Consider the following 24310-nt stretch of genomic DNA (forward strand, 5'->3'; position numbering starts at 1 on the left):
CCAGACAAACTTCCTGGCAGGGCACAGAGGAGCTAATATTCAGGAGAGGTCCAACCTTGCAAAAGTGTGACTATAGGGTGACATTCCCATTCTTACCCCAGGATTGGAATACTAGCAATGAAACACTGGCAATTCCGGGTGTGTTTCTTCAAGAGGCAAGCAAGGCCTTACACTAACTGATTTCCTCCGCACAGTCATAGACGAGAATGGACTTTGAGAAGGGGTCGGTATCTTGAGGAAGGCCAATGACCCATAGTGAAACATGTTGATATTAGCAGAGAAGGTGACAGGGATCAAATTTCAAGAGTGCACCCCATTTCCACAATTTTGACCCCGCCAAGAGGAGCCCATAATAAAATTGAGAGGGTACCCTCTTAGACAGTTTTATTATGACTTTTTCTGCACATTGGATCCCTTTTAAACTAAAAAACTGCAGCGCTCCACCCTGAGTGCAGGTATGCGCCAGGCGACGTCAGCGTCCCTATGATGAAGCAAGTCACTATGTAGTGGGTGAGGGCAGTTTTAGGAACGTAAAGGGTTTTCCAGATAGGGTATTTTCCTCTTTGTTCTGTATATAATTGTATCACATTTTCTTTTTTGTGTTGAGAGATTTGAATGGGAGGACAAGGGAAGGTTTGTGCCTCTCACCGCTTCTTTATTGTGTGTGCATACCTTCCTGATAAGCCAAGCTGCTTTGAATTCCTGTAAAAAGTTGGTATGGCTGTAATGGATGCTAGACCATATGGCATCCTGAGGCATCTAATCCTCCCAAATGGAGTGTTAAAAGTTGTCATAGTGCTAGAATCTCCACTGAGTTCCACCTGATGATCAACTGCTCCTAAGTCTATAGTAGATAAAAATGTGGCTTCCCCTAACTAACAATAATTTAAGAGGGAAAACAATCCATCAAGATCTTTGTATTTAGGGACTAGAGGTACACACACACTTTTAGGTCACACGTTTACTTTTTTGCCGTGACAATCAGGGATACCAATCCAAGGAATTCACTAGCTTTACTATCCCTTAACTGCAATGGGTCTATAAATGCTCTTGTAATTAACTTCTAAAGCTGAGCGGGATATTCCACACTTTATGCACAATAGGGATAGCATTGGTTTTTAAGCACAGCTTTATGTTCAAACCCTTTAACTAGCCCGCCTTTGTCTTCAAATATTTCCTTAAGTGCCTCTAAAAGCACTTCCACCAAATGAAACATTGATTCAACCATTTTTCCTAAGGAACTGGAAAACTCTATGCTGCTCCCTAGGACAATCCCGAAAGAGCCCTGCTCATGCTACCACCAGACATTGTATTCTTTCTTGGGCACATACACTTTGGTAGCAATTTCCCTGTCCTTCCATGAGATCTTCTCAGGAAAGTGAACCACCATAGCTATCTCATTTTCTCCAAAAGCCACTGTGCAAAAGTTATATATACAAACTCAATGGTAGGCGAGCCAGAGTCAACACTCAACTCTGTTTGGTCTTTCATTATGGCATACACTAGGCACCTTTCTTTTTACTCCTAATGAGATCTTCCACAATCTAAATGGTAAATACCACCACATGGCTCCTTCCATCACCATCACTATTGACATCAATGATACTTTTTTGATGTTCGATGATAAATTCACTTTTTGAGCATTGTGACATATTCTGGCACAGTGCCCCATTTTTCTGCACTTCATGTATTCTTTCCCTGCTGCTGGATGGAAAAATTGAACTAGGCATGTGGTTGATTTACCTTCACTGTTATATGCTCCATTTCTCTTGTGTACATTTTTTCTTGCCCCCTGTTATCACTTGGTGTGCAGAATGAAATTATTTTCCTTGATCGAGGCTGCACCTATAGCCTCAGTTTCACCAATGAAGTTGGTCTTGGTATAAGCTTTACTGCTAATGTAGACCTCTTGCACCCCTGGTTATTTCTAGCATTTTCTCAAGTGTTGGGATCCTACAATATAATAGCCTTTCTTGAGTTCTATTATCAGAATAGAGCGAGTGGCCGAGCCCACTCGCTCGAGGCCACGCCCCCTCCGCCTATAAAAGATGTGCTTTCCACGTACGCGCAGCGGACGGGCGCAGCGGGCGCGCCTAAGGCACGCCCGTCTGGGCCCATCCGGGCCCAGCCGGACCCAGGCCCAGTTACTGTGCCCGTTTCATCAAAAGACCGACTGATCTACACAAGTGAAATGCTCCTTGCTCTCCACCCGGAAAAAAATCCGGAGTGTTGCTACATCCACGCAGAAGGTAAACCCTACATTAATTGTGAACTGTGTAACCCTGATACCATCACCTCTGGTAACTCTGGACCACAGATGGCCCTACTCAATTGCCGGTCCCTCCCAAAGCACGCCCATGAAACTAACCTGTTGATTCAGGATCATGGTCTGGACGTTTTGTTTCTTACAGAAACTTGGCTCACTGACTGGTCAGATGCTGACATTGTCAATGCCCTACCCCCAGGATACCTAATTCAAACCGTGGCAGAGGCGGCGGCCTTGCGATAATCCACAGAGAACACCTCGCTTGCAGAATCAGTAATGCCGATATTGAAGACTGTGAGAGCTGCCACTTCGCTCTTCAAATATTCCCTGTCCATTCCCTCTCGGGGCTGCTGATCTACCGCCCGCCGGGAACTCCAGGGAAATTCCCCAGTGCTCTTGTTGACAGTGTCTCTCAGATAGCATCCTCCTCTCTCAACTTCCTTCTCGTGGGTGACCTCAATCTTCACATATCAGACCCCACAGATCTAACCGCGTCCGAACTTCTTTGTGACCTCACGTCTTTCGATATTCGGTTGGTTAATGCAGGACCCACCCGTGACAAGGGGCACCTCCTGGACCCTGTCCTTACCACCATCACGGACATCACCACTAGCTCTCCCCTGCCCCTTCCCTGGACTGACCACTTTCTAATCCCCATTTTCTGGAATCTCCCCATCCCACCTTCTCAACAGACTAAAACCCGGGTCACCGACCGGTGCTGGCACAAACTCGTGCCAGACGAATGGATCACCATTCTCAGGGATTCTCTCCCCTCCCCTATCCCAGACCCAGCCATTGCTGATAAACAGTTCAATTCTTGGCTTACCTCTTCATTGGACAAACTTCTCCCCAAAACTACCACTCTCAGGCGAATCAAAAGAGTGAGCCCTGCCCCTTGGTACACTCCGGAACTCAATCTTTTACGGAAAGAATGTAAAAAAACGGAGTGCTCCTGGAGGAAGGACAAGTCGGTTGCCAAGAAGGATGATTACCATACCTCCTTAAAAAATTACAAAAACGCCCTTCGTAATACTAAAAGCATATTTTTCCAGGAGAGGATAAAAAACTCCGCTTGCTCCAGCAAGGAAACTTTTATCATTTTAAAAGAACTACTTAAAGTCCCTCACTCTGGACCTAGAACTCCGCCAGACCCCAAAACAGATGAAGAAAAATGCCTCAAACTGGACAACTTCTTCGAGGAAAAGATTCAGAAAATCCTTGTCTCCATTCCACCTACTAATTTTAGCGAGGAAGAGGGAACTAATACGATTTCCACCTCTCCCCGGCTAACCTCCTGGGGACCAGTAACAGCTGAAGAGGTCGCTACCACGCTAGACACCATCAAAAGCGGATCTCCTAGGGACCCTGTTCCGCTACGCATCCTTAAAAAAGTAGCTCCGACCATCTTCCCTCCCCTCACCCATCTCATTAATACCTACCTGCTACAGGGATTTGTTCCCTCGAGCTGGAAAGCGGCTGTCGTCAAGGCGCTACTCCCTGGACCCCTTGGATTTGGCCAACTACAGGCCAATCTCCCTTCTCCCCGGAACCAGCAAAATTGCTGAAAAGCTTGTGAATAAAAAACTTTCGCAGTACCTGGAAAACAACAATCTGCTTAGGTGCTCGCAGACCGGATTCCGCCCAGGGCAGGGCACTGACATCGCCCTTCTCGCAGCGGTGGAAGAGGCCAGAGCGCTTCTGGACTCGGGAGGATCAGTGGCAGTGATCCTCCTCGACCTCAGTGCGGCTTTCGACACCGTTAACCACCGGCTCCTAATCCATCGATTTAGGAATTTCGGTGTGGAGGGCACTGCGCTGACCTGGCTCACCTCTTTCCTTAGCCAACGATCCTTTCAGGTCTGGGAGAATGACACACAGTCCCCCGAAACCCCCCTCCAATGTGGCGTGCCCCAGGGTTCATCCCTGAGCCCGACATTATTCAATGTTTACATGTCCCCATTGGAGGAGGTCGTCAACCCGTTCGGAGTAAGTATCGTCAGCTATGCTGACGACACTCAACTAGTGGTGTCCCTGTCTCACCCAAATCAAGAACCTTCGGATTTATACAACTGTCTGACACAAATACAAGGAGTGATGAACGGCTCGTCTTTGAAGCTTAACGGCTCAAAGACAGATATCCTCCTCCTTGGCCAGCAGGGGCTTTCCCTCTCGCAGAACATCTGGCCCCCCTGCCTGGGTGATCCCCCTGCCCCTAAATCTGAGATCAAAAGCCTGGGTATCTGGCTCAAAAAAGATCTGTCTTTTACGACGCAAGCCAATAAAATTGCGGGGACTTGCTTCGGGCTCATCAAATCAATCAGGAAGATTCTGCCCCTACTTCCTCCTGCCTCCCAGAAACTGTTAATCCAAGGCCTTATTTTATCAAGGCTGGATTACTGTAACACCATCTACTTAGGCGCTCCCGAGGCAACCCTTAACAAATTACAGAGGATCCAGAGCGCCGCGGCTCGGATCCTTACCAATACTGCGGCCAGAGCTTCGGCCAAACCAGCCCTGAAACTCCTCCACTGGCTGCCAGTAAGAGAGCGGGTGAAGTTCAAGGCTCTTTGTCTGTCCCACAGACTTCTACAAAGCAAAGGCCCCCCTATTTTGAGAAAATTTATCAGGCCCTACAAAGCCCCAAGAGCCCTCCGATCCGATCAGGAATACTTTATCACCGTCCCCAGAGTCAAGACGGTGCGTACGGGCGGGCGGCGCTTTTCTGTTAACACTGCCCGCCTCTGGAATTCTCTACCCCGCGACCTTAGAACGGAACCAGACTATCTCCGATTCAGGAAGCGGCTAAAAACACACCTTTTCCCCTGATCTGACTCCCCCCGTCCCAGTGACCCTCAGATGTATGGATCTTAGCGCTGGGATACTTACGGGTGACTACGCGCTTTATAAAACCCAATCTAATATAATCTAATCTATTAGCAATTAGCTACTAAATAGTACCTCAAATATATGTTCAGCGTGCCATCAAGCTCACTAAATTCCTCAAGTATGCCTAAAAAACGGTCAATTGACTCATGCTGCTGATGTCTATGAGTGAGGAATCCATGCATCTCCACTATTATACTTGGATAATATTTTAAATTAATCTCCAGTCTTTTTACTGCTCATACAAACACATCTACTCCATTGCCTCTGGAATTGGGAGTATTATCTCATGGAGGGAATCAAATATACTCTGCCCTTCTGTACTTTAATAATTATAAATCAGTTCCCTTCTCTTAATAGAATCAATCCGGGTGAAATCTACGGCTATTAGATAGTCATTAGGTGTTCTAGATCACTGGGTCTACTTAAGTCCAGGAACCCTGGGCAGTGGCAAAAATAAAGTTGGTGTTCTGCATCACATGACAACTGTAGCCTCATTAGCCCGAAGAAAGCCCTTTATAAATCCTTTTTGTTTTAACTAGTCATAGTCTGGTTTCACTTTGAAAACAATCTCACCTCTAATCACCTTCACCCCAGGAGTCCAGCACAGTTGTATCACAGTTGGTATTGTAACAGGAGATGCAATTGGAGCCCTGGAGTCTGATTCCTAATTTGCTGCTGAAAAGGATGTGCAGGTCTTGTGCTTGAATGTGGGGTTCATTTATGATCAGTGGATTTCCTTTATCTGTTGGTTGGTAATAACAAAAGTTTGTTGCTTCTGATACTTATAGGCCATTGACATCTGGAGGAATGTTGAATGTTGCTGGTGGTAAGTGTGTAAAGATGGTATTGCCAATTGCCCCAGAGTAACTTAGCTGTACTGACTGTAAGTACAGATTTTGTTTTTTACAGGTGCAGCAATGATAAAGTTATAGAGTGAGGATTGATGGTGATGGTATCTAAATGATCAAGGATTTCACCTTTGCTCACTTAGGACTATTTAATGATTCATGACTACTATAGGTACTATGAGGAAATATTCCTAAGTACATTGAGTCCTAGTCAAAATGGCTTCTGAGTAGTCTGCAAAGGTACAAGGAGTAATACATATTAACTTTTTTTTACTTTTTAGAAATTCAAAAATATATCATTTGAACACAATCATACAATACATTTTGATAATGGACAACTAGATGTACTATTTTCATAGGTGGAAAGTGTCATAGAATAAGACTCATGGCTGCAATGGGATAGGCACAGAAAAGGGACTGTTTGCTACAACTCAGCAACACACACTCAGCACCTTTGAGGCTTGGACAGAGATAGGAGATAGTCAGAGAGCAAGAATAGCAACACTGGCAGACCCCTGTACTAGGCCCTCTCTAGGCTGTTTCTTGTTTGTTTGCTCATTTAAAATGAGGTTTGCCCAATTATAGGAAGTCCGGTTGGCTGGATAAGTGCAGCAGCTCCCCCGTGGGTGCTTCCGTGATTTATTTGCTCATTTTCTGCACACTTTTTCACATTTGGTTGGCAATTGGAAGCCTGTGTATACCCTCTCTCATTTTTAACTTATTTTGGTAGGAATACACCCTCTTTTCTACAAGAATGGGACCTTTTTGCCAAATAATCCTTAGACTAGATGTTTACTAGGAGAGATGGCTAATGTTAACCATTTTTAGGTATTACAGGAATACCCTCATGGGCAAAAATTCCCATTACAAATATACATAACATAATGTTACTCCCTGTGAAGAGTTATTTTGTTGTATGTTCACCTTAACTAGAGCATCACATAACCCCGGGAATGACTTATATAAAAACACACATAAATAAATGAGTATACTTCTAAAATCATTAAATACATTGTTGATTGGTTTGGAGAGGGCGCACGGCCATGGACGCTAAGGCTGTCTTTTTTTAGTTCAAGCTTTCTACTGCTTGTATACTTTAGTATACTTCTTTGTGAGCTTAAAGCCAACCCCCTGCTTTTCATTTATTTATTTCAGTGTCCTTTAAAAATCTTTGCTTGCTAGTGGTCAGTGCTGGCTCTTTGTTCCAACTTGTAACTTTCATTGTTTCCCAGTAGCAGGGACCAAGTACTGTATCATTACACTTTGGTTGCATAGCTGTTCTTTGGGTTCAATTTTTTTCTTGTTTTCCTGCTAGTGCTACTGTTTGCGTGTGCTCAGCTTGTGCACCACAACTGCTTGCATTCAATGATCTTTTCAGTGCTCTGAACTCTCTGGGAAGTCTATCTGGTCACACAGCTGCTCCCCCTGCCTTTCGTTTTCAAGCGCAATTGAAAAGATTGCACACCAATTATTTTATCACCATGGGTATGTGACGCTTTTTAACTGCATAATTTGACATATCATCAACAGGCATTCCAGCGTTTCTCCTCTTACAAGGACATGCTCACTAACAGCCAATTGCCAATCAGCGCCATGGAATGTGCGGCTGTTACTTGACTGTACGAAACCTGTATGTGGGGGTAAATAATACGCTTGTTTTCATTCACATTCAGCAGCACAGCATCCATCTCGGTATATGTTAATCATAAAGCAATTATAAAGAAAATAGTTTGTGCCCTTGGTCAAAGAGAAGCAAAATGTTTAGCGGAACATTGGAGCATCAGGATTTTCCTTGTGCCTTAGTCTCCCTACAATGATAGATCCTGTGGTCTTCCCTCTTCTTCCCTTCCTTCAGCTCCCTTCCCCACACCATCTGGAATTACTTGCCTGAGCGGCCACGCAGGAATGTTTCTGTTGCCACCTGCCTTGTGTGCTCGGTATGCACACAATAACAAGCTCTGGCTGCAGAGTTCATTTGGTAAGAGTATTTTTAAGTTGTACAGAACACATGAAGCAAAAGTAATGCACTCTGGGTTGTTTGACCCCCGTTAAATCTTTGATCATATCAAGCTTCACTTTTAAGAGTCTGTGTGTCTTGTATTCCTTTTGCAGGCTGATGAGGCAGTGAGAGAACCTTTAAGGTTTACTTAGTAAATCACACTTTTTATTTACACATGTGATGGAAAATCTTCGACATGTTATCGTCTTCTTTCGCCCACTCCTGCACTCCAGAGGGTCGCTAGTTTCAAGTTGAAAAAATTACACATAGGAAAAAAAAATTAATATTTTTTTATAGACATAGGGGCATATTACCAACAACTAGCGATAATTATCGCTATGTTGGCTTAGCGGTATAGTTTTATCGCCGAGCTGCGGCGATTTTTATCGCTTACGAACCTTGCTATTATCAAGGTTTATCTCCTAAGCGATAAAAATCGGCCGAAATGCATGAATATTGCTGAAAAGTCAGCGATATTCATGCATTACCGAGCTAATGCTCTTAGCCATGTTATCCACCTACCTTTGGATAACATGGCTAAGAACTGCTCAGGGGCAGGTGATAGCTTTTGAAGATAATCGCGCTTAGCGTGAATATCTCCAAAAGTTGGAATTAGGAGATAGCGATGTTAGCGACTGTTTCCAGTCGCTAACATCTTGGCACGCCCACTTTGCATGTCATTAGTGATAAATATCACTGACATGCAAAGCGGGGCCCAAGATTGTCGCTATCTCCTACTAGCTGTTGCTAACTGGTGTTAGCGACAGCTAGGTAATAGGGAGATAATTTTATCTCCGCTTTCTTGGCTTTTAAAGTCAAGAAAGCGGAGATAAACCCCCTTGATAATATGCCCCATAGTTAGCAGCAGTTTGCCTAAATAAGTTAAAGTATCTTTGTCTGTGAAAGCACAGCTAATGCTGCTGGAAGAAAACTTCTCAAAGGCCTTTTTACTGCTCTCTCTCGCTCTGAATGTTATATTATCTGGGTAGCTGCAGCACCTCTCGTGCCCCAGCACCTCTATTGACAAATGTGTGAAGAGGGTTTGTGTGCCCTGCAGCTGCCTCCAGGTCTTGCCCTTGGGCAGTGTATGGAGAAGCTGGTTTGAGGCTTTCCTCAAATATTTAGTTTAGTCCGTCTACAGCGTGGAAGGTAGATGTGTGGTCATTGGGGGGCATGGAGCAGCCCCTCCCTTGATATCACCCTAAAGTGTGAACAAGCATGAGTGACCGGCCTGCACCTGTCCATTAGTGGGTTCCCAGGGGCTGAGCTCCTTCCAGTAAAGCTGTGTGTTAACAGACTTCAATGCAAGTACAACAAAAACTACTGCTTCCAAACATTAAAGATGTAAGGCGGGAAGGGGGACGTGTCCCGTAAACTTGCTACCCGAATTGCATCTTTGCCGCATATGTTGAGCATTCGGAGCAGCTGTGCAGTAAGACCACAGCTTGCACTTGTGTTTCATGCTTTAATTTTCTGCTGCACATAATAACTAATCTTATCTTATTATTATTATTCCAGGTGAAGTCTTTCCACCTCCGCTGGAACTAGAACTAGAACTAGAACTAGAAATTTGTATTTACGTAGTTAATTAAAACCATTGCAACACAGGTATCAAAACTTCTTAAAACATCCTTATAAAACACTTATAATAGGTCATAAAATAGAGGATTTTGGAAGTCTTCTTTCGCCCCCTTGCACGTACCCTCCCCCACCATCCAGCGCCATGCCAGTGTTAAATGTGTATGCAAGAGAATTGTGGACCAAAGCATCTCTCCCATGTGTTAGACTGTCCAGAGGCATCCAGAATGCATGTTTTCACAAGAGAACCCTTGCCTTTAATATTTGGAATTATGCAGTTGTTGCTATAAACACTCAGCCCTGCAGAATGGATTAATTGTGAGGATGGTGTGTTGGAGAAAATGTTTTTTTTTAAAGTTTGATTTATTGAGAAATAGAAAGAAAAGGGGGGGAAGGGGAGGGGGGAGAAGAGTTATAATAAGCAGATGGGCAAAATAAGCAATACAAAAGTAGATTCATAAAAAGTAAGCAATATAAGCATGAAGAAATATGAACACATCATATAAATATAAATACAGCAAATGAAATATGCTACATTGAGACTTCATAAGTACAGAGTGAAAATATGCAGTAGTAAGAGAATCACGGGGGTTTACGTACTTCAACTGTTGCAGAATCAGGAGAGGGATGTGTAGGGGCATATGAAGAAAGGTACGTTACCAAAGGGAGCCAAATCAGATCACGTTTGACAGGGAGAAAATGGTTTAAATAGCGCCATAATCGGTCATACCCTAAGCGTGTCTGCCACTCATCCCAACCATGTGCCCTGTATAGATCAATTTAGCTGCTGTATGACAGGACTGCATGTCACAAAAAGGTTGAAGAATACACTGGACTTGAATTGTTCTTATAATCAAAGTATGCACATTTAGCACTGAGCAGAGCTGTGAGCAGATTCGAAGTAAAGGCCACGTCGATGGATATCAATATATTTTCTGAAGAAGGCAGTTCTGTACTTCCGGATTCATCTGATAGTTTGTTGCTCTGCCAGAGAACTATGAAATACGACAATAACCTCTATGAAACAAACCTGTTTTTCAGGCAGGTGTCGTGCCAATGGATGACAACAATGTAATAAGGCTGCATCTTCTGGCTCTTCACCACACCTAGCTGAAGCAGGCAGCTCTGCTCTGAGAAACGGCAAGACGAAATTTAGCAATGACCTTGGACTACAGAAACCCCCAAGTGTGTTGTCCAGACTCTCTTCTTTTAGAGTGGCGCCCTTCCATGACTCTACTGCAGTTGCCCTGCCCTTACCGTCTTGCAGTGTCACTTTTTCCTTACTCTCATACAATAGTGCCCTTCCCTTATTCTCTTGCAGTGGCACCCTTCCCTTACTCTTCTGCAATGAAGGCACACAGTTCTCCGCAACACAATTTCACTTCACACATTTCCATTCCACACCGCATAATTCAGCAACATACCACATAATTCAACTCAACACATTTACACAACACACCACATACATCCAATGCACACTACGGAATACCACATTATGCCACAAAATTCAACAACACAACACATAAACTCCACAGCATACCACTACACAACACAAAATACCATTCCACATAATTACACACAATCCCACTCCCAAATTCCAGTACACTCAAAAGCACATAATTAATATCCACATAATTCCACTGCACACCATGCCACATAATTCCACTCCACACATCGACCTCACACCACACAATCCCATGCAACACAATTCCACAAATGACAATTCCAATCCAACCCACATAATTTCACTCCACACGCAACGGCAGTTTCTTTGTGACAGCGGGGAGCATCGCTCCGCCAACTGCAGCTGCACTAAATGTGAATAAAAAAATGGCAATAAAATGATCTTATTGCCATTTTATTTTTCACGTTTAGCGCGCAGCAGCTGCCAGCCTGCATCCAGCCGAGAGAAATGAGGGCGTGTCCTCCTTTGCTGATTGGCAATAGAGAAGAACTGAAGCAGATCTGACTGAATGCTCTAATGTGCGCATGTAACTTTGTCTGGGTGTCTTACGCCGCCGGCAGTGACATGCACACTTTGAAGCTCTCCATCCATGTCTTAGACAGCTGTGTAGAAACCAAGCATAGGCCTAAGGGGCCTGAAGTAGCATCCAGCCAGGACGCTCCATCCAATCCTGGTGCTGCTCTTATGCTTGTGGATTTGTTAGTGGAATTTCCTGGAGGCTGGAGCCGATTAGCAGTCAGAAGAGGAACAGAGGAGAATGTGAAGCATGCAGCAGGCAAGGTAAGAGACTTTTTTATTATGTGCCACTCGCTTTGCCTGTGTGCAACCACCCACCCACCACTTAGTTGTCCACCCCATTGATTCATAAACTTGCCATTCGTACAGTCACTCCACTCCATAACACATGGGTAAAAGACATTGTCATTTACAGAGCCAATAGCTCTAACTATGCCAATTGAAAAACCTATTGCAATTGCATATTCTTGTTCATTTATCAGCCAGTGGGAACCATGCATCTCCTGAGACTCCCAGACAGTTCACATTATGCACTTAAGCCAAATTTAATGCATTGATTAGTGAATAAAACAGCTGTTGCATTAACCAACACAAGTCAAGAGATACAGACATATTCGCAGGTTGTCTCACACTTACTGGCACTCTGGCCCTGAATTAAGAACCAGACAAGTTCCATAGTGACAGTCGACGCCATTCTCTAGACCTGGGTAGCAGATGCTGACACATAACAAGCTCCAGTTATCGGAAATGTTGTGGATGTAATTTTTGAAACTCCCGGGAACTAATCCACGACATATTTCTGAAAAGTAAAACAAATAGTCAGAAATGGAACTATGCCACTGCATTAATAGAGACCCATACAGCGATAACCTAATTTGTTTGTAGATGAGGAAATCCAGCTTGTCTATTTTTCTCTCTAACGTATCAGTGTAGACCATACTGCACCTCCATCTATGTTTTGAATAACAGGCTAATATTTGTCAACAGGGTTTGCTCACTGGCTTCATGAATTACCTTACGAGTTTTTCTTCCACCTCTCTGGTTTAAGACTGCTCAACACATTTGAACTCCTTTTCTTTATGAAAAGACATTGCACCTAAGCTTCATCTTCACAAGAAGTATCTTAATGCCCCTAGTTCTAGAACAGGGGTCTCCAACCTCTTCTGTAGTAGGAGCTACTCATATTTAATAGAAATCATCCTGAACTACTAATTTTATTAGTGGTGCAATAGTGACCAAGTCAGATGATATTACATTAATTCCTACACCATGCAAAATTACAAGCAGTAACACTTCACTGCAGCAGGCATGGTTGCCAGTAATCAGTAACGTAAAAAAAAATGTTTCAAGTTGTAATGCCCCCAAATGGCTGAAACATGACAGCCATATCTATAATGCTAGCACCAAAGTAATGTTTATTGATTCTATTGAGGTAAACTGACTTACAAAAGTGGTATAATCCAGTTTTCCACAGTTACCACAAGGAATGCTTGCATGAAGTTACTTTTCCAGCAAACATATAAAAAAATCTGCTTTCAATATTGAATAGATTTTTAAAACTGAATAGAAAAAATCTTTGAATCATTTAGCTAACATTTGTCGAAATGGCAATATTATATAAATCACTTAATTATACCTGGGTCTGATCATGGAATAGCTAGACTAAAGCTAGATAGTCAAAATAACTTTTGGGGATTTGTTCACTGTAAATTTACACTAATCATAATGAATATAGCATATTACATCGCATGCTATTACATTGCGTTCCTTTACAACACGGTCGTTATAACAACTGCGTTGCTAGAACGCGATACCTTTACAACGCAAGTCATTAGATCGACTTGCTGTAGGGGGCGCGCTGGACTTACGAATAGTATAATTTACTGTTCCAACTCCAGCCTGCGCAACAGTAGGGAAGGTGTTAGAATAGTAAATTATACTATTCCTTAGGTTAGAGCGCCACCTACAGCAAGTCAATCTAATGACTTGCGTTGTAAAGGCATCGCGTTCTAACAACACAGTCGTTGTAACAACCGCATTGTAAAGTAACGTGATGTAATGGTAGCATTGTAAATGCTGTTTCCCATCATAATATGTAGTGTGGCTCTATTTATATTGTCCCACGCAAATATCACAGCTGTACATTCAAACTGCATCCCAGCTTAAGTACAGTGGTGTTCCTGGCAGCTTTATAATTTTGTCATATATGTGGAGGGGGAGAATACCCGCGGCACAGACATATAGCATTTAGCTAAACGACTGGTGCATTTGCAGCTTCATTTATGACTGTTGCAAGAAAGTTATACTATACGGGTGAAACCAATTTTACCAGTACGATTTTTAAGGTCAGGCCACATTCATTATGGCTCTGGACATGTAGTGTCACAGTGCACAGAACCCTAATACAACCAAAATAGGTTAAAAAATAGGTGAAAAATCCAGAGGATGGCCTTACAGAAAAGGAAACTTAGCTATTACACGTATATATGTATAACATCTTTATAAGTGTATATTGAAGAAAGCACAGTGGTACAAAATGTTCGTTTCATGGATCCTTAATCATTATACATGGGTTTCATCATCGTAATGATAAGCCCAAACCTCCCTGCATAGTTTTACTGTTGTCTATTGTTCACTCAACAATTATTTCAAGTAAGGTAACTGTTAAATGCTTTTGGGGGGCCACATGGCAGACAAGGTCTAAGGGTCAACAAGTATTGTCCAAAGGAAGAGGGGCTGCACATTCTATTTTCCATTCTTTATATTGATTGCTATAGTACATTCCAAGGGAAAAAAAATCCATACACAACATAAAACTGCTGATTAATCTGAGAAATAACCCTAAAACCACTGCTTATCCCCCACACAATGATTACATTCTCATTCACATCCTAGTACAGTGCAACTCCAAATTACCCTGAATATCATTCTAGAAAGTGAGATATAAGTCCCCTTAATCACAAACTAAACTTACTCTAAAAATTAACAACCATCTTTTTTCTAAACATCGATATAAAAGGGGCCACAACAATATTCCTGTGCGAACTCCCTATCTAAAGTGACATAGAAACAAACTTTCAAACATTCATGAATACCATGAACCCTGATTTTTAAAAAGCCTTAGCGGAGAAAGGGACAGTGCTCAACCTTCTTTAAAGTGCTTTCGTCCCACAAAGAATAGCAAAGCCGATCCCAGCATCATCAACCCTCTAAATCCCAAGCTCAAGATTTCCTTTTCTTTCGCGATTGAGCCAAACGCTTTACTCTTGCATGGTACAAGGCTTCCTTCTGGCTACTTTCCATATTTATTCTTCCCTCTCCTCAACCCATGGGTGGCTGAAACTTTCCAATAAGAAGTAACCAGAAAATGTGCTATCAACATTGCTATGAATATAAAGTTCTCAGAGCCCTGATTTTCTGGTCCATCCTCCTCCAATAAAGCTGTAAGAGCTCTTGTTGGAGAAAGAGAGATATAAGCCAATCATCTTACCCACTCCCCAAAGACCCTTCTCCAAAATGAGTCGAACTGATAACGGGACCAGAACGTATGGAGCCATTCCTCTTCCTGAATGCACTTTGGACAATTCCCCAAAACTGCCGGATATACTTTGTTTAAACATCAGGGTGAAAGATGCAACATCCTACCATTAAAAAAGCTGTTTGATGAAAATTGGCCTCTCAGAGACTGGAATAGCTAGAATCAAAAATTCCATCGTTTGATATTTAGCTTAGTCACTGTATCCCTTTCCCACTTTGTGCTTATCTGTCTGACAATCAATGTGTTGTAGAAGAAATGACGCTTCGTAGTTCATTCAAGATAGATGATATGATGTGGAGCCCCACCAGGAGCAGCCTTCCTGCTGCTCAGCCTATCTTCCAACTAACTCTCTCATTCACCAACATTCCACAGCCACCTCCATCACCATAGTCACAATGGCTGATCAGCAGGTATAACACATCTCCTTTCTTTATACAACTCACAATTGAACTCTAGAAAGAATGACAATTAAACTAATGCACACAAAAGAATGACATTAGAATTTATGCATGCTAAAGATTAGCATTAGAACAATTGCAAGCACATAAACAATGTAGGAAAGGACTAATGCGAATGCATGAAACTACAGATGGAAAAAAAATTCACACAAGAAAATAAAATTAAACAAGCAAATAAAACACTGTGAAAGGTAAAGAGATCACACATACGCCATCTCCCTTTCTAACCAGATGAAATACGCACGCTACCTCACCACGGACCACAAACCACACCCAGATACCAAAAACAAGCTGGCTGGCCAGGCCAACAAGAAAGTAGCACATAGGTTTCTGACTACAAGGTGGGGTAGGAAACCAACCACACAACAGCAACAAAAAACTACGAAAATTTGTAAAATCATGCCACAGCAACCGAAAATATTGTAAAGAAAACAGGAGTGTGACCCATAAACCAATCGGGATTAGGGTGTTAGGTATAAAGGTAAAACAATATCCCAAAAGGTATAAATGTAAAGACAATTTACATCGTATGCAACAAGCATTACATGGAGTACAGAAAGGAGAGACCTATTCAAGTAGTTTTAGAAAAATACATTTTTTAGTTTCGATATTTAAGCAAAAGATTTTTTAGAGACACATAGTTATATACAGCACATGAACCAAAAATTTGGGGTGACAACCCAAAGGAAAACTTAGTGCACAATATATACATGTGGGGTGTGACAACTCAAGTGAAGGCGTTAACTGTCAGGGTTCGCCAAATGCGCCTACCTAACTAGAGAACTACATCTTCCAGAATCCCCGAGAGGGGGCGTGGCACTATATAGGCAGGGCGGACACTTTACACTCTGTTCGTGATTTTGTGCAACCACAGTGTTTGGTAGTGACTTGAGAGGTGTGCTGCATAGGGCTCCTCTCTGGAAGTCTTAGAGAGGGTTTGGTTCCTGTTTCCGAGTTTGTGGTAACGAGCGAAGGGATCAGGAAATAGCGCTTTGGATTGCAGCGGTGTGATCTCTCCAGTAGCGCGAGGAATGCGCTTCCTGACGGAGTGGATTATTTTTGGAGTTCCTGTTACCGGCAGCGTGTATGAGGCTGAGAAAGAAGAACTGGGAAAACGCTGTTACAGTACAGTGAGTGTTTGAGCAGCGCGTGACTTTGAACGCGTTGTTTTGCCTGAGCAGAAGCGTTTCCTCTTAGGCGGCCGCCTGCTAATCGGCAAAGGGGATTTGAGTGCGCTTAAGTGATTCCACATTCGCATTGATTGTTTTGTTTGGAGATTACCGTGAGAACGGAGTACAGCGGGATTAACCCTATCCGCATACTACCGTTACGAAGCGAGTCACTAGTGTCTACCAAAGTAAGTGCCAAAGCGGAAGGTAGTGGGGGGGGATCCTACACCTTTCCGTATTTGGAGTGGAACATTTAAAGAACTCTGTGTTGTGTATTTGAGAGCGGAAGACGCTAGTAGGAAGCTATGTCTTACCGTGTCCTTAAAGGATTGAATTGGAACTTTTTTGTACATAGGTGAACTAGCTTCTCAAGAGAAGAAGATCGTTTTTGGAATTCACAAAGGTTGTGGGACATGCACCTGTTTATTATTTGAGCACAATACAACACAAGGCAGGGTATGTAAACTACCACTAGAGAGTATTGAATTAAGGTTTTGTGGGATATCTGACAGTAACCAGTGTTTGTGTTCCTTAGGGACTAGTGTGGCAGTTAACACTATTCAAGAACCAGGGAGGAGGTGGAGCGCCCTTCTTTTGTTAAAGGTGAATTTCTATGCGTACTTAGCGAGAAAGAAACGAGAGTAGGACTTCCTGGTAACCAATTATAATCTGTATATATTATTCTCTTGTCTTTCAGCTATCCCTTCCCTGCAGTTCCCTTCCGTCCCCTCCTTGTTTTGTTTCTTGTTTTCCCTCGCCCTATCACTCGAACACGCTGTGTTGTTAATACGAGCGTGTTGGGGAGATCGGGAGGTGGAGTTATATGTGCATCAATCGGATCCGGCGGCGTGGAGTCTGACATGAACAGCGGCGAACGGCGCAAAGTGAGCGAAGTGAAATATTTACAGTGAATAGCTCAACCAGTGACATGAAATCAGTGACAATCTATAATACAATTTGTAATTTCAATTGGGGTCACAACAGCATGCGCCTATAATTAGCACTGGGAGGTCGACGACGTTTCGGTCCTTAACCAATGGGGACCATCTTCAGGACAGGGTTGTCTCGTTAAAGGTGCTGTGGGGTGAAAAAATTATGAGTATAAGTACCCAGGAAATGAATGACATGTGGGTAATGGGGAGGCATGAAGGGCAGGACAGGAAAGGGGACCGGGGAAGGGACCGGGAGAGGGGGGTGGAACGGACTGGGTAAATGGGCCGGGGAAGGCAAAGAAGGGGAGGGGGGCGGGGAGCGGGGGGTAAAGGGACGGCAAAAGGGAAGGGAATGCGTAGGACGGCGAAAGTGAGTTAAATCACTAAATGCCCTCGCGTAGCTTGGGAGATCATGTGTTGGACAGAATGTGGTTCGGTAATTAAAATATGGCACAAATACTGGTCATGGTATATTATGTGAGGTGCCATAGAAATTTGATCAGGAAGAAATTGAACTCAACTGTTAGAGTGGGGGAGTTGGGGGCGGGGGGCAAAACGAAAAGACCAAACTTGGTCTTACCTGTGCGCGGCAGGGTCACAACCGAAGTCAAGGGGATCCTGCAAATTGCGTATAAACGCCCAGGGACTGTAACCAAGGGAGACGGGGATAAATATCTCAAGTCATAGTTAAGTCGGACCGCGTCAGAGCTAATGTATAGGAAAAGGTTTACCTGAATTAATTATCCGGTAAATAAGGCGTCACCTGGTAATCGATGAGTAATAGAATATCTGCGGTCATAGACCTGTAAAAAGTACAATATGATAAGGGCCAGTCTGGGGATGACTAAGCGGGCGGATGGAAGGACGCGGTGATGTGAGTAATAAGTACCTGAATATTGTGTTTCGTCAGCATCACACAGCAACCCTGGCAAATTTGAAAGGCTCCGCAACAAGGGATCTGTAATTGAAAGGAGTCATAAGATCTGATCTATTGTATGTATAGGAAAGTGAAAGGGGAGACAGCGTCAGGGATTACCTGTTAGTTATATGGGGTTCCCAGAAAAAAGCGTCGTGGAGCGTTCGCGAGGGTGAGGAGCAATGGCGGCCAGGACCTGAAATTAAGACAGATATTGAGAGCCACTCTACCATGTAGATTTTGGGGATGGAAAGGTAAACGTATTCCTTCAATACCTGTTTATTTAAGAGGAGCGCGGGTACAGTCAATATAGTCGGGCTTCCCGGTCAACAATCTGGGAGGTTGCTCATAGCATGTGAGTCGCTAGAGACGCCGGGGGAATACGGAAGTGGCCTCGGGGGTGTGTCATGTGGTCAAGGGGAAGGGGCGGGGTCGAAAGTGCTCCGAAGGTTAACCATGTAAACCCTGGGTATTGTTAAAGTATGTTTGCAGTTAATGATGTAATCGGCTACACATTTCTTTGGTCAGAAGGGCAAAACCTGACAATGAACAAGCAATATCAACAGTACAGACAAATACATTTCAAAGAGATGTTTAACACGAGAGACCCAGTAAGAACATGTCATACTGATTGGTATATCAGGTACCCAGTAGCAGACAGTTGGAACTGGGTCGATCTATGTTGGGGTATGTTGGATTTCACATTAGCAACAATTTCCTCAACATGCAGTCTGGATGGCAGCATGCCCTTGGTGCAAGCTCTCCTCCACAGTGACTTTGAGGTTGTAATGGACACAGACCACTACTGATGGTACCACGGCACATTGATGTTCTTCTTGTGTGCTATTGACTTTTCCAGCACGCGTAACATGACACAGCCATCAAATTCTCATAACCTGCTGGCAGGAAGGCACATAAATGAACACTGGGAATGACACTGCTCCAAAGCGCCTGTGAGGATGTAAAAGGTTTCAGCTTGCCCTAGCTGTTAGGCTGTCCGGTGGATTAGGACACTGGTGGGGCTAGAGGGCATACTGTCTTCTTCAGCGCTACAAGTTTTCAATGATCTTTACATTTCTTTCTTCTTTCAGTAGATTCCTCAGCTTTGTTTTATGTAGGTTCAGTTTTGATAGTTTCCTCTCTCAGTCCACTTGCACACGTGGGTCTTTTCAAAATTGTCGCCAAAATATGTTGTTATAAAAAGTCACCTGGTCCATGTAGATATTGAGATGGTTGATGTATTCCAGATAGATGTTACAATGTATAGCCCCACCAAGAGCAGCCTTCCCGCTGCTCAGCCCATCTTCCAACTGACTCTCTCACTCACCAACATTCCAAAGCTACCTCTCACATCAACATTCCATGCCAGAGTCACACTGGCTGAGCAGCAGGTATAACACTCTGCCAATCCCCTATAGCTCTCTGTACCCAAAAGTAATTGTTCTGTTTACTTTCTCTTCCCTGAACATCTGTCTAGCTAGGAACTGGGAGGAATCAGTATCCCCCACCTGCAGTTTGTGAAACAAGGACTAATTTGGGTATACAGAAAGAAGTGTGTGTGCTCATGCATTTTGCTCCCCTAAAAGTGGCTTTTTTGGGGGGATGTCAATACAGCACTATACAAAAATAAAAACAACCCATGCCTTATAGACCGATAAATCTAACCATTTACCTTTTATGACAGCAGTCAGAAAAAGGTACAGAATCTCAATGGACTCTCAGAATTTACTCTGCTCAGAATACCTATTTCCTAAACACTTTATCCTTCAAAATCCAAATAGGATTTAGAGACTTATACCTAATTTATTTTTAGGAAATTTGAGGATTAAGATTGGCCACCTTAGCAACATCTAATGCCCTCAACTTCGTTTGGAGGATCAAGTTGTTGAATGTGGAGATTTGAATTGATAACCAAGGGAGCTGTGAGATGAAAGAGGCCCTGTAATATTTTTGAAAATCTGGGAGTCCCAGAACCCACTTAGCCTTAAGCATTTGCAATATTCTAAGTCTGATGCATGGGCATTTCTGATGCCATAAGAAAGATTAAATTACTTGTTCCAGTCTTAAAAAAGAGGCATCTAGTTTACAAGGGATTTATAAAATAAGAAACAAAAATAAGTGTAAAATTGACATTTTGATTAATGCAATGGCCTATAATTGATTGAGGCAATTCTTTTGATGCTTCCAATAACTTGAAAACCTTATTCGTCATTGGCTTAAAATTACTATTGTATACTTCTGTTGAGTCCTTGGAATGGAAAGCTCCTAGATACCTTTTCAGGCCTGCTCTATAATTCTCCTTCAAGGTAGGAGGAAGGACTCCTTAGAAAGTGTTACACAGAAGGTACTCTGGTTTTCCTTGTTGATTTTGGAGTGCCAAAGACTTGCAAGAGCTTTATAGCTTGCAAAGCATCCTATTTATTGCCCAAAATTGGGGTTAAAAAGAGAGCCATGTCATCTGCTTAGCTCTTAATTTTAAATACGTAAGGCAGAGGAGATACAATGCCCATGTTAGGACGAATATTGTGTGCCAGTGGTTTGATGAAAAGGGCAAATAATAAAGGAGGTAGGGGCAGCTGTGACAAGAGCCCTGAGTCAAATAAATTTGGCCTGCCAGGGAATTATTAATTACGAACTGTGCCAATGCTCCTTGGTATAATAGCTGAATAGAACTCGCAAACGTGGTATGCAACTAACATTTTGGCAAGATTTTGAATACATTCCTCCAGTTTATGAGCATCACAGCTGGGATAGCATCCACCTTTACCAAACCTATAGGTTCATTCATAAAATGTGTGTTAGCATCAAGATTACACCCATTGATAAAACCATTCTGGTCCCTGGTTATATGTAAGGGGGTACCTTGTCTATTTGATTTTCTAAACTTTTTGTACGTATCTTATAAGTACATAATTTAATAAAGTTATTGGTCTACATCACCTTAGATCTGTTGCCATTTCCCACGCTTTTAAAAATTCACCAAGACCCCTCTCTTTAAAGAATCGGGGACCTGCCCTCCCCTAGGCACATGATCAAAAAGCTTAGCCAAAAAGGGACTACGATTGGAGACAAAAGCCTTCTAAAATTCTGGACTGAGCCTGTCTTCCCCTAGGGCTTTACAATTAAGGAGCAGCCTTATGGTGTCTTCCACCTCTCTCTCCATTATTGGCGCTAATTAAATATAGGTGGCTTTATCTGTCAGAGCAGGCAACTATAAGTCCTTAAGAACATCGGAAATGTGCTGCTTCAGTGCGAAATTCCCAGCTTTTTCATCCTTATAAAGGTTTAAATAATAATAATAATAAAAAAAATGTTTAAAATCCTCTAACTTTTCGGTATATTGGCTTCTCTTGGGGGGTTCCAGATTTTAAAAATCTAATTCTGATTAGCCCTTTCTTTTGCCCGCCAGGCTAGAAATCATCCTATAAATTCCCCTGCCTCATATATCTGTTGTAGAAAAGCCCTATAATGAATGATTTCCCTTTGGAGATAGAAGTATTTTATCTTTTCTTTGGCATAACACTACCTCTTCCCTAAGGCTTCTAAATTATCCAATACTAGTGCTTGACGAGCACTATCTGCTTCCTCTGGTAGGGAGACAATTTCTTACCTCATTTTACATTTGAATGCCTCCCACCCCATTGCAATGTCCACAGAGGACTCATTGACAATAAAAAGAGGATTATTTCCAAAACAATTACATCAGTAATGTATGTTCCATTATAACCGTTATGTCAAACCCCCACCTCTTGGTATTAGATGGTACGTTCAGTTCATATAAACTTTATTTCGGTCAGAATGACCTAAAAAGTACAATACACAGTAATCACACATATTTAAAATACATTACAAAATTCACTAACGATCAATGATCAAACACATAGTATTCATTCATAGCATCGAAGTTAGTGGTATGTTACATCTAGACAAAGGACACAAAGTTAATTCCAGAAAGGGCGTAGTACATTAATAAATATATACATTTTCTAAAACAGGCTTTAAAAAAATATAAAAACGGGCTGCAAGTGATTAAACCGGCTTGCCATAATATAACTATTAGTACATTATGGCGAAATCAATACAACAATTTCAAGATTTCAAAAAAACCCTTCTGGTGCACCACTTGGAGAACAAGAAGCCTGCAACTGAATAAACTATTGGGATACTCGAGTCAGATTTCAGTAACCTAAATACTTCAAGGCAGCGCCTATCACCAAGATTTCTGCAAATCTGAACCAACCAGCGTTTCTTTGCCATCTGATAGCCTGGACAGCTAAAGAAAACATGGAGCTTAGATTCTTCGGGGTGGGCACACACCGGGCATTGGAGCATTTGCTGATCTCTCCACTTAGATGTAAAACAGCGAAGAGGTAGCACCCCATATCTATACTGGAGGTAAAGCTTCCTAGCTGCCGGAGGATTGATTAGATCTATTACTGACTCAAGTAAGGGATGTCTTTTATTTCCAAAAAACCTCTAGTAAGTTTCCCAATACTGGAGGAATTATGGAGCTGGGCCAATCTATACTCTTTATAAAGTGCCTTCATTTTATTCTTAGATGTTAAAAGACAGGCTGACTCAGGTTCTACCCAACAATCCCCAAGGCCCATGCCTTTTAACAGGGATTTAATATGGTTAAACCAAGGGAACTTACTACGGCCCTATCTCTCAAAATCTCTAACAATTCCTCCCTACAAGATATAAGTTCAGGGGTAGTCCACAGGCGGCGCCAATACATTATAGGTTTAAGACTCACCACATCAGCAATTGATAAAATTCCCATATCTAGACGTAATGGGACCAGCGAAGTACTGCGTAGCAATCTGAATAACTGTCTTAAAAATTGGTTCTCCACCTGAGTTAAGTTGTCAAGCTTTAAGTATCCCCATAGCTCTGCACCATATAATGCCCCACCTCTAGCCTGTGCCCTGTAAATTTCTATCGCCGGGCTGACTATTCTTTTGCTAGACTTATTAAGGACCTTCATGATGCCACCTGAAGTTTGGGCCAATTTTAGCGTAGATTTCGTGATTTCGTGATATGAGCCCCCATCCCATAGATTCGGAAATTGTAATTCTTAAATACACAAAGGAGGACACTCGCTCAAGAGGGATGCCATTTAAAGACGGGTTAGGACGCATACTTTTTCTGCAATTGAATGCCATGAATTTTGTTTTCTGTAGATTTATTTCTAAGCCTCTTTCCCTACAGGACAACTCAAATTTGTCCAAAACCTGTTGTAAGCCGGTTGGCGATTTGGCTATCAGTAGAGTGTCATCCGCAAACATCATTGCCGAGATTCTATTGGAGGCTAGTTTAGGGGCATCCACATCCTTTTCCTCAAGCAGGGCATCAATCAAGCCATTAATGTAGAGGCTGAAAAGGGTTGGCGCGAGCACACAATTCTGACGTACTCCACGGTTGATGGCTATGGGTGGTGTAAGGTCACCATCCTTGCCATACCTACAATGCGCAAAGTTAGACTCATGTAGACGTTTAAAAAGTTTAATTAAATATATGGGCACCCCCATCTCGTTCCAGACCATCCAGAGTTTCTCCCTAGGCACTAAATCAAATGCAGACCTCAGGTCTACAAAGATGAGGTAGAGACTGCTCCCTTGCAGGCTAACGGTCTTCCAGTACAACAGTTGTAATCTCAGTGCTTAGTCCAGGGTCGACAACTTTTCCCTGAACCCAGCCTGCAGAGCAGACAGTACCCCCTTCTCTTCCATCCAAGAT

At 42.7% G+C, this 24310-nt stretch overlaps 1 protein-coding gene across 1 annotated transcript in view; it reads right to left on the reverse strand.

The window, feature by feature from the left end:
* The window catches only part of LOC147692124 (mucin-12-like), a 587862-nt gene that overhangs the window by 92055 nt on the left and 471497 nt on the right, over positions 1-24310 (reverse strand). Inside the window, exon 13 of the mRNA XM_086936740.1 lies at positions 12195-12357. Coding sequence (XP_086792866.1) covers positions 12195-12357 — 163 coding nt within the window. The remainder of the gene's footprint in view (positions 1-12194; positions 12358-24310) is intronic.

The sequence above is a fragment of the Lissotriton vulgaris genome, chromosome 9 (assembly GCF_964263255.1).
Source record: "Lissotriton vulgaris chromosome 9, aLisVul1.2, whole genome shotgun sequence".
In the NCBI taxonomy this organism is placed as follows: Eukaryota; Metazoa; Chordata; class Amphibia; order Caudata; family Salamandridae; genus Lissotriton; species Lissotriton vulgaris.